The 13,898-nt window shown below is 36.2% G+C and overlaps 1 protein-coding gene across 8 annotated transcripts in view; it reads left to right on the top strand.

Annotated features, from left to right (window-relative positions):
* The window catches only part of CCDC91 (coiled-coil domain containing 91), a 132,187-nt gene that overhangs the window by 96,861 nt on the left and 21,428 nt on the right, over nucleotides 1–13,898 (top strand). For 7 of the 8 annotated variants that reach the window (XM_051628772.1, XM_051628744.1, XM_051628782.1 and 4 more), the window contains one exon: nucleotides 5,709–5,822. The exons of the other annotated variant lie outside the window; for it this stretch is intronic. In XM_051628772.1, coding sequence (XP_051484732.1) covers nucleotides 5,709–5,822 — 114 coding nt within the window. The remainder of the gene's footprint in view (nucleotides 1–5,708; nucleotides 5,823–13,898) is intronic. 8 annotated transcript variants of the gene reach the window in all.

Below are 13,898 nucleotides of genomic sequence, written 5' to 3'. Positions count from 1 at the left end.
CTTATTCCCAAAAACTGAATGGCTACTTATCTGCTTCATTATTAAAACTCTTTTGGTGTTCATGCTATGATGTTGTTCATCATCTCAAAGGAGTATTCATATTTATAGTTTTGGCAAACCTGAATCAGTTTTGTATTGAATGTCTTAAGAATTTCCATGCTTATTTGTATGCAAGTAAACAAAAGATTCATAAGTGAAAATATGAAGGTATTTGCTGTATACTTTAAAAACTGGCTTTTGTTCTTTTGTTTCTTCTCTACTATTGTGTAACTGTTAAACTTTTGTCAAAAATAATTATTTGTCTAAATATTTTTCCTCATGTCGCTGTGTTTTAGAAGGTTGGAAGAACTAAGAAATAAAAAGATTTGTCTAAAAAGTTATTTCCCACTCTAGCTTTCAGTCAGATTTATTAGTTGTAGAACTTAGCCTTGTAATCTGTAAAAGCCACTTTTTTTTCTCGTGCATCAAATCTGTAAGTGTATAATGAATATTTTAGAGGGTAGTATGATAGAAAATACATGGGGATTAGACATTTGTCTAAACCTTTTTATTGTCCAGTAGGACTGCTTTTGCAGACAGATTCCCCAACATATCTTTTTTAGGTGTCAAAATGATTGTATTTTGTTTATTTGTTCCACAGTTTCCTTACCTTAAAAACTAGAGAATATTGAATGCCAGTGCGTTCCCCTTTCCTGATTTTGAAATCTGTGAATTAGTTTCATGTGGTACTCTATGATATGCTTTTTTAGCAGGGTCAGGAGCTATTGGCTTGCTATATTTAGATGGTTACTTTATGCTTTCTGTGCAAGATTGCCACTTGGTTCATACAGAACATGGAAGCCTAACTGACTTTTTCGTCCATGCCCACTTTAAGACCTAAAGTGTTTCACTAAAAATGCTGATAATCTCTTTGGTATCACTTATGAATGCATCACTATCATTTGAGTTTCAATAGGTCTTAGTCTTTCCTTTCTTCTTTCCCGCTCTACAAACACTTTTTGTTACCTTCAACACCAACCATGTTGCTTGTTACTCTGGACTGTGTCATGGTTTCGTTTCGTATCTGTTTGTAAATGTAATTGTTGGTCATATCTAACCAGATAGGTACATCCAGGCTCCCACTTTTCCTGTATTTTAGTTAATGCATCTTTATTTTTTTCCTATCCTAACAATTATAGTTTGTCCTTTCAGAATACTGCCATAATTATCACTTTCCAGCCCTCTACTTTGGGCTTTCCATCACTCTTTCTTTGTTAAATAGGCTATAAACTGCTTTTTGTCTCTCCTGCTTTTTTATCTTTCTTATCATTGTTCACTCTATTTATAGTATTTGTTACTAGATCAAATTTTCCTATAAAACATTCATGGTACTGACATTGCTTGCCCTTCTTTTAGGATGCTTTTGCACTTGTGAGGATTTCCATGTGACGTGCAATATTAATTTTATTTCTTTAAATACATCCTCAAAACTCTTCTCATCTATGACGTATAAAGCATTGCATGAGTTGCCAGTTAAGGGAATACAAAATAGTGTCAGTTTATCACTCTTTGTCCATTTGTTACTTGTTTCACCTTATACATAAGTTACAGGATCCTATGGGGGAGACAGAGTTTGAAATGCTCAGTTTCTTCTGTGTTTCTGAAGTACACAGCAAAATCACTTACTTGGCGTTGCAATTGCAGGAATAACTTTGTTAGACTTTGTAAGATTTTGGTTGGGTAGGAGAGTGTTAATCTTCAGAAGAAAAAAAAGATATTTTTTCAGTTACAGGCTTGCACTATCATAACATTGCTGTTCATGTTCAATATCTTGTGGATTCATAAAAGAAGCTGCTAGGTATTTTTCTCAATATCATGATTCCTACCCATTATACTATTGATAATATAGTATCACATAATGTGCTGGAGAATAACTTGCTCTTCAAAGGACATCATCTCCATTTTCTACCACCTTTACTGTGTTGTTCAACTTTCAATGGGAGTGTTTGCTTACATTTCTCTCGATAATATTTCCAGTTTTGCTTTCTTCTTACTTTTCCACCTTTTAGCAGAAACATTAATGTGCCCAGTGTTTATGGAGACCATACTGATTCCATAAAGACATAGAAATGCATTTTTCATTTAAAAACCAAGGCTGTATAATCTTCAGCATGTGAGGAAGCACACAACAAGAAAGTTCTTGTGGAAGAAGATCCCTGCCATTAGATCAGTTTGTTTTTAATACTCTTGCAAAGTCTGGAAAAGGAGTAGACCACTGCAGACTTTAATCACGTCTAAATTCAGAAGTAGTTTGTAGTAGTTTATAACCACAGACATTATAATTTGAGGGTTACTATTTTCTGAAAAAACACTAACATTGCAGTCTGTGGTTGCATTTCCTAGATAAAATTTAGTACTGCCACCTGATCCTTGTGTGGAAACAAAAGAATTTTTCTATAAAATTGCAAGCCATCATATGGCTTTTTTTTTTTTTTTTCCCTTTTAAATATTGACTGGAATTCTCTGATATATACACTACACTATTTTTTTTCCTGCTGTCTTTCTGCAGATATATATATTGTAATTGGATGGCTATGATTCCTGAGAGATGGTTGAATGTGATTTTCAATTGATTACTTGAATAACTTTATTAGTTATTCTAATCTTTTCATTGGTGTCAATAGAAGGTCCTGTCAAGAAGCTAACTTTGTGACTGTCATCTAGTGCTCCTGCCTCTGATCAGATAATTAAAAAAAAGTAATTAAAAAAAATAAGAGTTGCATCTCGAGTGCAACTTGTGGAGTACTGTTCCTCATCTTCTTATGGGAAGCTGGTCTATCCCATTTTCTTTAATGTATTAAAATAACACTCAGAGTGTTAAGTAAGGCTGTACCCTTTTTAGCTAAAGGTGAAATAAGGGCAAATTTTTACCTTTGCAACCAAAATCTAACTTGGGACAAAATCTAAAAGTAGACACAGCATAAGAAAAGTCATGGAAAGAGATGAAGGAAAAGTAACACACACACTGACAGGACTTACATACAGGTAAGACTTTGTTAAATAGTAGTAATAGGTAATACCAGAATTTAATCTTATCAGTTCCTAATTTGCTGTAATGACCGACAGAAATAGAATGAAGACAGTGACTTTGAGAACTTAGAGGAGAGCACTTCAGGTCATACAGAACAAGAAGTGAAGATTCTTTTCACAGAAGGGAAAACTAAGGTCAGTGATTCATTAGGACAGGGCAAAAATACATGACTGAGATGGGTAGGGGACTGGGTGTTTTATGTTTGCTCTTTGGAGCCTTCTGAAACCTAGATGGAAAGATTCATAGCTAACACAGCAAAGCTGTCTTTTGATAGTCTTGAGTGGTCTGTCATTCTTATACAAACATCTATGCCCATTGTGAGCTGCAAACAAGGGACAGTGCAATCTAAATCACCCAGTTTCAGTAGCTAGTTTCAGTTGTAGTGTCTGGTTTTTAAGGCATGGGCTGTGTGTTTTCTAATCCTGTTGTATTTCTCCTGAATTTAGCAAGAAGGATGATGTTTAAGCTCAGTTTAGAAACAGACATTCAAATCACAGAAAAATTATTCATCCTTGAGTATGGTTGGTGAAGTTTAATTGGGAAAAAAAAGAAGAAAAAATAAAAAAGTGTTTTGAAATATTACCAGAAGTCTGGTAAATACAAATGTTGGGATGAAGCCCACTGAAGTAGGAGTAGGTCTGAAAAAGTGAGTTTTCAGTTTTGATTTCATTATGTACCCTATATTATTTTTGCAATTTGAAATAAGAAAATTTTATATGTTTGGAACATACATCAGAACATCTTTTGGTTAACTAGAATGTGGTGGATGAATCATAGAGTTATAGAAGCATTTGGTTTGGAAAAGACCCTTAAGATCATAAGAGTTCAGCCATAATCCTTACACTACCAAGTCCACCATGTGGCTGAGCTCCAAGTCTACACATCTTTTAAATTCCTCCAGGGATGATAACTCAAGCACTTCCCTGGGCAGCCTGATCCAATGCTTGACAACCCTTTTGGTGAAGAAATTTTTCCTAATATCCAATATAAATCTCCAAGGCACAACTTGACATTTCCATGTGTCCTATCACTTGTTACTTGGGAAAAAAGGCTGAAAGTCACCTTGCTACAACCTCCTTTCAGATAGTTGTAGAGAGCCATAGATCTCTACTCAACCTCCTTTTCTCTAGACTAAACATCCCAAGTTTAGTTTTACAGTCTTACCCTCAGGCACTCATGACAGGACTTGTTCTCTAGAGCCTTCACCAGCTTTGTTGCCCTTTTTTGGATGCACTCCAGCACCTCAATGTCCACCTTGTAGTGAGGGGCCCAGAAGTGAACACAGTATTTGAGGTGCAGCCTCACCAGGGCTCACTACAGGGAAGTGATCTCTTCCCTATTTCTGATGCAAGCCAGGATGCTGTTGGCCTCCCTGGCCACCTGAGCACACTGCTGGCTCATGTTCAGCTGGTTATCGACCACCACTGCTAGGTCCTTTTTCACCAGGCAGCTTTCCAGCCACTCTTCTCCAAGCCTGTAGCATTGCATGGTGTTGCTGTGACCCAGGTGCAGAATGCACTGAACCCCTAGTTCTGCTGTCTCTGCAGTGCAATAACAGGGGAACTCAGTTTTGGCCGATAGAAAAAATAATGTGACAACATTATCTGCAATGTCTGAGTATTGCAACAGTTACCAGTTTTTTTAATCCGATTTTCAGACATCGGAAGGACTGTGGAGCTTCTTGCCATAAAAAGAAACAAAACCCCCAAATCCTTTTTTCTTTTTCTTTGTTGTTGTTTTGTTTTGTTTTTTTCTGAAGAAGTAATACTTCTGAATAGCTTTAAGGAATACAAATATAATACATTTTTATTCTTTAAAAAGAGAAAGAAATTTAATCCTATGACATTCTGATTGCAGCTTACAGTTTATGCTAAATATGAATGCATTTCTTGAGGTTTCAACGCAAATTTATTGCCATTAAGCCTCTGGCCTTTTTGTAAGCTCTGAACAGCTATGTAACAAGGAGAAAGAGACTGAGCAGTGACCTCATTGCTCTCTGCAGGTTCTTGAGAAAGGGGAGAGGGAGGTGCTGCTCTCTTCTCCTGGGATCCAATTATAGGATGTGAGGAAATGGTTCAAAGCTGCGTCAGGGGAGGTTCAGACTTGACATTAGGAAATACTTATTTTTCCAAGAAGGTGGTCAAACACTGGAACAGGCTTCTGAGAGAGGTGGTTGATGCCCCAAATCTGTCTGTGTTTAAAAGGCACTTGGACAATGCTATTGATAATTTGCTTAAACTTTTGGTCAACCCTGAAGTGCTCAGGCAGTTGGACTAGATGATTGTTGTAGGTCCCTTCCAACTGGAACTGTTCTGTTCTATTCTACTAATAGCAACTAGTATATCCCCACTTCCATTGGAAAGTAAAAACCTGTATGGCTTCCTTTTCTTCTGCTGTAAGGGAACATTACGTATATATTAACACAGCTTTAAAGTTATTATTTCGCTCTTCCTTAGGCCCTTTAGAGATCAAAATACTGAATTTATAACTGTTTTAAGATACTGCATACATTTAGGAAAGCTATAATCAAGAAAGGAGTGTGGTCATGATAAAATTTTAGTAGAAAGAAAGAGTTGGCCTGTATTACAGTTGTGAAATACCTTTATTACTTACACTTACATGTTTTCCTTTTAACAAGGAAATTGTCAAAGAAGCATTAATGGAGGAGCAAAAACGAAGTGAAAAGGCAATTGAAGAAGCAGTGAAAAGAACAAGAGAGGAACTGCTGGAGTATATTAAAGAGCAGAAGAGGGTGAGTTGCCAGTGGCTAATGAGTTTCACTTCATGCAGTGAAAATTGGTGAAGTTTATTAATCCTGAAACTTGTTTTGAAATGCACAAGTAAACAGGATCAAGAATTGTGTCTTCAGATTTGTCACTCATTTTTTCAAACAATTTACTGCGATATATTTCTTCATGTATATTTATAGAATTCCAAGTTTATCACAAGCTAAAAAGCAGAAACTAATACATAAGTTGAAATTTACAGTGTTTCTTATTACAGTAACTTGAACATAGGGCATAAATGCAGTCTATCAAACTCAAATTGTGATCTGAGTTCAGTTCAGTGAAAGCATTCAATATCAATAACAGATGCTACTTTATCTCCACAAATGAACTTTGCTGTGCAGTTTGCATTCACAAAAATGTTATTAGCATTTCCTCTCAAACCGTATTACATGAGAGCCTGAAAATACATTGGTATTCTGTTAAGCATGATTTATAGCCAGGACACTGGTCTTGTTATGAAATGTTGTAACGTTCAGAAACTTGGTTTCATATATTCTCTTAATGCTATATACTTGCACTTTAATACTTGTATATAAACAGTAAAGTGCAATGTAAAAGGCAGTTTTATTTGCTTTCAGTAGGAGGAGAAAAAAATTAACACACTTCTCGTCTTTGAGGCACTTTGTAAAAATGAAAACAACAACAAAAATTAAACACCCTCTTTCCTATGGCAGTAGCAGCCCAAGAGAAAATTCAGTTATTTCAGTATTCTCAATTAACAAAATCACTAACCTTGAGTCTAATTGGTAATGTTGTCCTGAGAAGGAAGTAGAAATAATGTGTTTGGTTTCTTCTGTTCCCTGCTTCTATGGGCTGGATAATATTCTGGGAAATAGGATTTAACTTCAGAAGTTTCACTTTACTACTGGTTAACATTTAGAATTCTATGAGCTCTCTTCCATTATGCTGTGTATGCAGAACTTTACATTTAGCAGAATGGGTCTCATTGGCAAAGGCATTTAAACAGACATCCAGGGCAAACACTATCTGTGAGGATGTTTGACCTTGTTTGTATCTGAAGTTGGTCATTTACGGAGGATAAGCTGTAGGGAAAGTGAAAATAGTTCTCCAGTTAGAACAGCTTTTATAGTAAATAAATTGGACAATAGGACTACTGGTGCAGATCATCTAGACCATCTAATGCAGCCTCCTTACTGTGTTCAGCTAGATCCTAACATTTTGAACTGACAGGAGGTTCCTGTGGGCACTTCAGTAGCAACTCATCTGTCCTTCATCACTTAGATTTCAATTTCTGTCAGGGATTGAGACTTTTTGGCAATTCTTCACTTTTGATTAAAGGACAGTGCAAGCTAGAACAAAAAGATTGAAACTGTGATGACAACATATTTTCTTGCAATAAATGAGAGATGGGCAATGCATTGTGGTTATGCCTTATTCGTACTTCAAATACAATCCCAAGTTTTAAGGGTTATGTAGCGCTATATTGGCCACAGTTGAACTTACGTACAACAATCTTGGTTTAATTTTCTCCATTCTATATTAAATTAATAATTTTATACTAGAGACAAGGTTTTTTTTTTATATTGCCACAGGTGACATCTGAAGAATCTGGATGTCTAAGATATGAAGGAAATTTCAGTCAGGAATTTGACTCTTTATTATTTCATAATTACTTCATAAGCACCACCATTCCAAAGCTTGCTTCAAAACTGAAGTAAAATAAGATTGTCATAAATGTTCAAAGATATGTTCCATAGCTATGAAACTTGGGGGGGCTTACATATAAACACTCATTACACCTTTGAACAACTCTTCTGAGTCAAATTTGAATATGCTTGCTACAACCATTAGCAAAGGTACACACACGTTACGTCCAGAGATTTATCTTTATCAGTTGCCCAAAGGTGTGTTTGACCTTGTAATATTGCTATGTCCTTGTTTGCCTATAAGTATCAGGAAGGGATAACAATACTATACTTTCCTGCTAGTGGGGTAGGAAATAAGGTGAGAGAGGTAAAGTGTAGCACATAAGTGAAATGGAGACAGGTACTGAAGTATAATTAAATGGCAGGCCACTACTTTCATTTTTGTCATAAAAATAAATGTTATTCTTGTTTTTTATCCAGTGCATGGATACAGCACAGTATTATATACCACCTACATTCATGAGACATGGATGTAGAGGGAAGCAAAATCTTTCAGTTTGGTTAGAGTTGAATACAGTAAGGAAGTGCTTGTCCATGAGTATCCAAAGTCTATCCATTTTTATGTAAACTCAAGATTCAGTAACTCATTTGCCAGTGTTTTCTTTTGTTGCCTGGTGCTCATAATACTATTCCTTCTGGCCCTGCATTGTGGTCTTTCATCATCTGACTGCTCTGAAAACAGACAGTACTGTGACAGGTCCCAGCACATTAAGTGCCCCAAGACATAAGAAATCCCATAGGTCAGCCATTGAGGCTCACTATGCCTGTGTTACTGCTTGGACTGGGAAACATTTACCAGCTTCCTGCATTCATTCTTTAAAAATTCTGTTTTTATACTGAATATATGTGAAGGGCTTCCCTGTTACTGGGGGGAAGAGCTTTGGGGTGTTTTAAGGGTTAACAGTTTCATTTTGCTCACACATCGTGCTGATGTGATAGTAAACATTTGTGTATCTGTATGTAGGCTGTTAAGTGTATTGGGTACATACATTCATATTTGTATTTATTATCTCGAGATAAGGGCAAGAAGTAGAGTTCAAAGGCTTGTAAACTATGACCTAATATTACAGTTCCCAAATTGTGATCCTTGGACTATGAAACAGAGCCAAAGCAGTGCCCTACCATGGACCTCTATAGCTTTATTGTGTTTGTAGTATTTTTGGTTAAAGACTTGATTAATGGGTACATGATGCTCTGTTAGGAATATGAAGACAGGCTAGGCCTGCTCCAGCTTGCATGGACTTCATGTGGGGCTTTGCTTCAGTTTGCTAGTGTCAAATGATGTGAATATAAACATAGTCACAAAGTGTAAGAACTTTGATGTTTGTTCTTTGCTCCTGGGTGCAATGTAGTTACAAGGTTGACTGAAATTTTGGAGGTATGTTGAGTATTCCAAAGATCTGAGTGGAAGAGCAGAAGTATGTTCATTTCCTGTGTAAAGTAATGTTTGGACAACACCTTTGCCTTAGTCATTTGCTTGCACTGTCTGCCTGCACCAATCCATGAAGTTGTAGAGTGGAAGATAGGAATTGTTATAAGGTTGTAAAGGTGAGTTTTCAGAATCCATTAATCCGAGAGAAAACAAGCCAGCTGATTTACAGGAGTAACAGTTAATTTCTGAACAGGAAACAAGCTTGACAATCACAATAGTAAAATAGCAGGAAACCAGTATCTGAATAAAATAAAATCAATATTGGAGTATATTACTCTCTTCTTCTTAATCTTATTTTGAAGTAATGAAGACATTCATAAAGGCCATGGTTTGGCCTTTTCTTTGTATTCATAATGTGGAACAACAGATTTTTCTTCTTATGTTGCTGTTTAGTTACTGCTGTTGTATGAAGAGAACTCCTGAGACACAGTTACATTTTATACAACTACCTGGGATGACTCTTCTTCATAAATCTGCAGTTAGAAAGCAAGAAAAACAACTTAATAAGAATATTTTTACGTCATTTTAAGTCTGAAAATATTAAGTTTAGTGAATTTCAGTCTATTCAGTGTTTTCAAATGTAATAGTTGAGATCTTCAATGCCAACAACTACTAAGTGGGGACTCTTAATTATTAATTAATTTATTTATTTTTAAACATCTTAGCCAGGTAGTCACACATCATTTTGTGTTTCTAGCAAGTGAAATGGTGCATGGATCCCACTGCCTTCCAGCAGTAAAACCTACTGGGAGGTAAATATTTCAGTAAGAATATAGAATAGAATATTTCATTGGGAAGGAAATTGCAATTATTATCTGTTCCAACTGCCTATACATTTCTTTATTAATTTATGTGAGGCTTTATATACCGTAAGTGCATACAGATAAAGAAAAAGAAGGACATATAGTATACTAATATTTATATTCAATTAACTTCTGTGTATTTTTTGTTTTTCTTTCCCATTGGTTGCAGGTACTTGTATAATTTAACTTACCATAAGCCAAAAAGGTGTGCTGTCCAGTAGCTAGGGGAAAAACCTCATGTTGTGCTCCCCTGCAATAAATGCAAAAGGAGAGTAAATTACCTTTTTGTACCTTTTAATCTTGTTGTCCAAATGAACTGTCCAATGGAAAATATCCTTGTAGACCTGATCCTGCAATAATACGTTTGCATTTTATATGTGCTGGAATTGATCCTCTTTACTTCAGATGGCATGAGCTGTAACATTTTGTCCTAAAACTTATTGAAATATCAGACAAAATCTAGAAGTGATATCATACTCGGTTCACTGCTATATTTAATGTTTAGATTACCACTTTCAGTTCAAGTCTTAAACTATCAATCTAAACTTGGTCAGTTCCAGGAAAATACTGGTTAGGGTTTCATATGCAGGTAAATTAAAATTATTGTTAAATTTATTTATTCTAAGGAGGAAGTATCACATTTTAAGATTGGTAACTGAAAAGCATTTTTCTGGCAATATTGTACATTTAAATAACAAACAAAATAAGATCAATTCAGTTGCTTCTCAAAATTAGAAAGTACCAAATGAGTCCAGTAAAAAACAAATCAATCTGTGGTAAAACTGCTGCCAGCATAAGTCTACTGTTCTACTAATTTATTTATATTTTTTATAAAAAACATTTCTTACTACACATTTATGATGAACATATGTAAACTTAAAATCTTGTAGGGGGGTGGAGGAACAGTAGGAAATAAGAAGCTTGATATTTGATGTCAAATTCAAACTGTCTTTATTTTGACAGATAAAAAGTACATGTTGTGAATCAGCCTAAACTGCTGCAACCTGGGATTCAAAAGAGGACTTGAAATTTCTATCACAGTCTCCCATCAGTCTTTCATCAGTGAGAAAAGCAAGAATGCGTAGCTAAGCCATACACCACAAAAATTGCCCCAGCAATTTAGTAATTATTGACAAAAATATGGTATTTCATAACTCCAGGGTTTGTTTAAAAATATGCAGTGATGGTTGTAGGGGAGCTGTTCATTCTGTGTCAGATTCTCTGATTTTTCACAGTGGTTTCAGAAAGCACTTTTATTTACAATTAGATTTTCTGGAACAAAATGTTTATAAGGCTGGAATGGACTTTTTGGATTATCAAACTAATGTTTTACCATTATATCTAAATCCTTTCCCAAGTGGTCATAGAGGTGTGGCTTTGAAGCAGAGTAACAGAGTAAGCCTTTTCCAGGCAGTTCATACATTTGCCATTCAAATGGAGATACTGTAGAGGCCAGGATAATGATCATTGTTTTGTATGTGGAATTGTGTGGAAATTCTTTCTCTAATCGTCAGCGATGACATTTATGATCCGTTTTGTGGAAGGATCCTTATCCAGTACCCCTTTAAATTCCCAGTAAAAGTCTCATTTGATTTGAGTGTAAATACAAGTGCCTTAAAAATACCAGCTTTCTCCTGGAACATAGAACTTAATTGAATTTTCTTTGTTATTTTACAGGACTTTTTACTTTTGAGATACTCATTTCGGGGTTTGTGCTGTGGTGTCATTTGACATTGTAAATAATTTGATTACTCATTTTTTTTTTTCTCTTTATGGTTACTTTTCATACTAGATTTTGTGCAAGACATTATGCACTGTGTGCTCTTTGTGTTTAATTTTTTTTTTTCCATTCCTGTGGTTGGCTTTTTAATGCCTCCAGTACTGTGCATTTGGTGTTTTAAAATAGTGGTTCCCAGTATTGTCAACTAGGCGAGGCGGTGGTGTTGCTCTTTATGTGCAAGAGCAACTGGAATGTGTTGAGTTCTTTCCAGGGCTGGTTGGGGGGCACAGAACAGGTTGAAAGCTTGTGGGTTAGAATTAAGGGACATGCAAATGTTGCTGAAACTGTTGTGTGTGTCTACTATAGACCACCAGCCCAAGAAGAAGGTGTTGATGAGGCCTTCAGCGCTCAACTGGAAGTAGCCTCTCGATCACACTCCTTAGTACTCACGGATGACTTCAGTCACCCTGATGTTTGTTGGAAAGCATGTTCAGTCCAAAAGGTTCTTGCAGTGCATTGATGATAACTTTCTGCTGCAGGTGGTGGAGAAACCAACAAGGAGAGGTGCAGTGCTGGACCTTGTATTAACAAATAAAGAATGTCTGGCTGGGGACATTAAGGCTGGGAACAGCCTTGGCAACAGTGATCATGAGGTGGTGGAGTTTAGTATTTTACAAGGAAGAAGCAGGGCAATAAGTAGGATGACAGCCCTGGACTTCCACAGGGCTAACTTTGTACTCTTTGAAGATCTACTTGCAGAAATCCCATGGGCTAAGACTATGGAAGGGAAGGGAACCCAAGAAAGTTGGTCAATTTTTAAATAACACTTCCTTCAAGCCCAAGATAGGTGCATTCCTTTGAGTAAAAAATTGAGTAGATGTGGTAAGGGACCTGGATGGATAAGCAAGGTCCCTTGGAATATTCAGAAAATATTAGAGTTTTCCTTAATAACATGCATTACCTTAAAGTGCAAGTCATACATTTGCCCAGTTTCAGTGGGATTATTCTGGAAAGAAATAATCCAAGGGCTGGAGAACCTCTCTTATGAAGACAGGCTGAGAGAGTTAGGGTTGTTTAGCTGGAGAAGAGAAGGCTCCAAGGAGACCTTATAGCAGCCTCCCAGTACCTGAGCAGGGCCTACAGGAAAGCCGAGGAGGGACTTTTCACAAGGTCATAGAGTGAGAGGATGAGGGGTAATGTCTTTAAACTTCAAGGTTAGACATTAGGAGGAAATTCTTTAGTGTGAGGGTGGTGAGACACTGGAACTGGTTGCCCAGGGAAGTTGTGGCTGCCCCATCCCTGAAAGTGTTCAAGGCCAGGTAAGATAGGGATTTGAGCAACCTGGCCTAGTAGGAGGTGTCCCTGTCCATGCAGGGGGCTTGGAACTAGATGATCTTTAAGGTCCCTTCCAACCCAAACTGTTATGTGATTCTGTGATTTAACATTTGCAGAGGGAACTGTGCATTTCATTTGGTGCACAGATGGATTGTAGTCACAATGCTTCTAAAGGGAAGAAAAATACTGATCAAGTTATGCCCAAGACATCAGAAAATATATATGACTAAGTCAGATTAACACCTCTGATTTCCTCCATGGACATTCTTTTCTATCAAGGTACGTTTTTAATAATGTACTACATTTGGGGAGTGTGTTTTCTATGTTGATTTTGTCTAAAGAAAACCATTAGATCTTTGTTTTGGCCTTTGGAGTAGTCCCCTATCTGATGCACTGTGTTTTGCCTTTAGTTATGGTATGAAATCCCATTTCAGTTTTTTGGAGTTTCATGCATTACATTTCATAACTACATATAGTTATACAGATTTGATATATCATGAATGCACTTCTAGAACTGATTTTTTTAAAAAAACAACAACTTTGATTATGCAGATCAGCTACAAAACCTATAAAACCTATTTGAATAACATCGTTACCTGTAAGATTGTGAAAGGTTATCTGTGCTGCAATTTCTGAAAAACTTGTTTTCTATGTGGATTTTTTCCTAATATGTGAAGTATTTTCTTTACAGTGTTCACAGAGAATGTCTTTATTGTATTCTTTCAAATCAGAAATACATAGGGGGCTGGATTTTCTGCAAAACTGTCTGCCTTCTCAGCTCTCATCACCTGCCCATTATTTCAGTCATATGCTTATAAAAGAGTGTGTAAGAGTAGTTTATGTTCAATACTTGTTGTTTGATGCCACTACAGATAATTGTTTTTATTGCTTGTAGAGCAGAGATAATTTAAAAGACCTGGAATTCTAGAGTAGTCTATTATTGAGAAGTATTGAATATTTTCAAAACAAAACTGAAGTATTCTATAAAACAAAAAATCTGAACCCAAGGATCAATTGCATATGTTTATTATGATTCTCAGTGTATACTGTCCACATCACAGAACTCTTCTAAAATCTGAGTA

This window comes from Apus apus, chromosome 1 (assembly GCF_020740795.1).
Source record: "Apus apus isolate bApuApu2 chromosome 1, bApuApu2.pri.cur, whole genome shotgun sequence".
NCBI lineage: Eukaryota > Metazoa > Chordata > Aves > Apodiformes > Apodidae > Apus > Apus apus.
The sequence above is the reverse complement of the archived record's forward strand: the minus strand, read 5'-3'. Positions and strand labels throughout refer to the sequence as shown.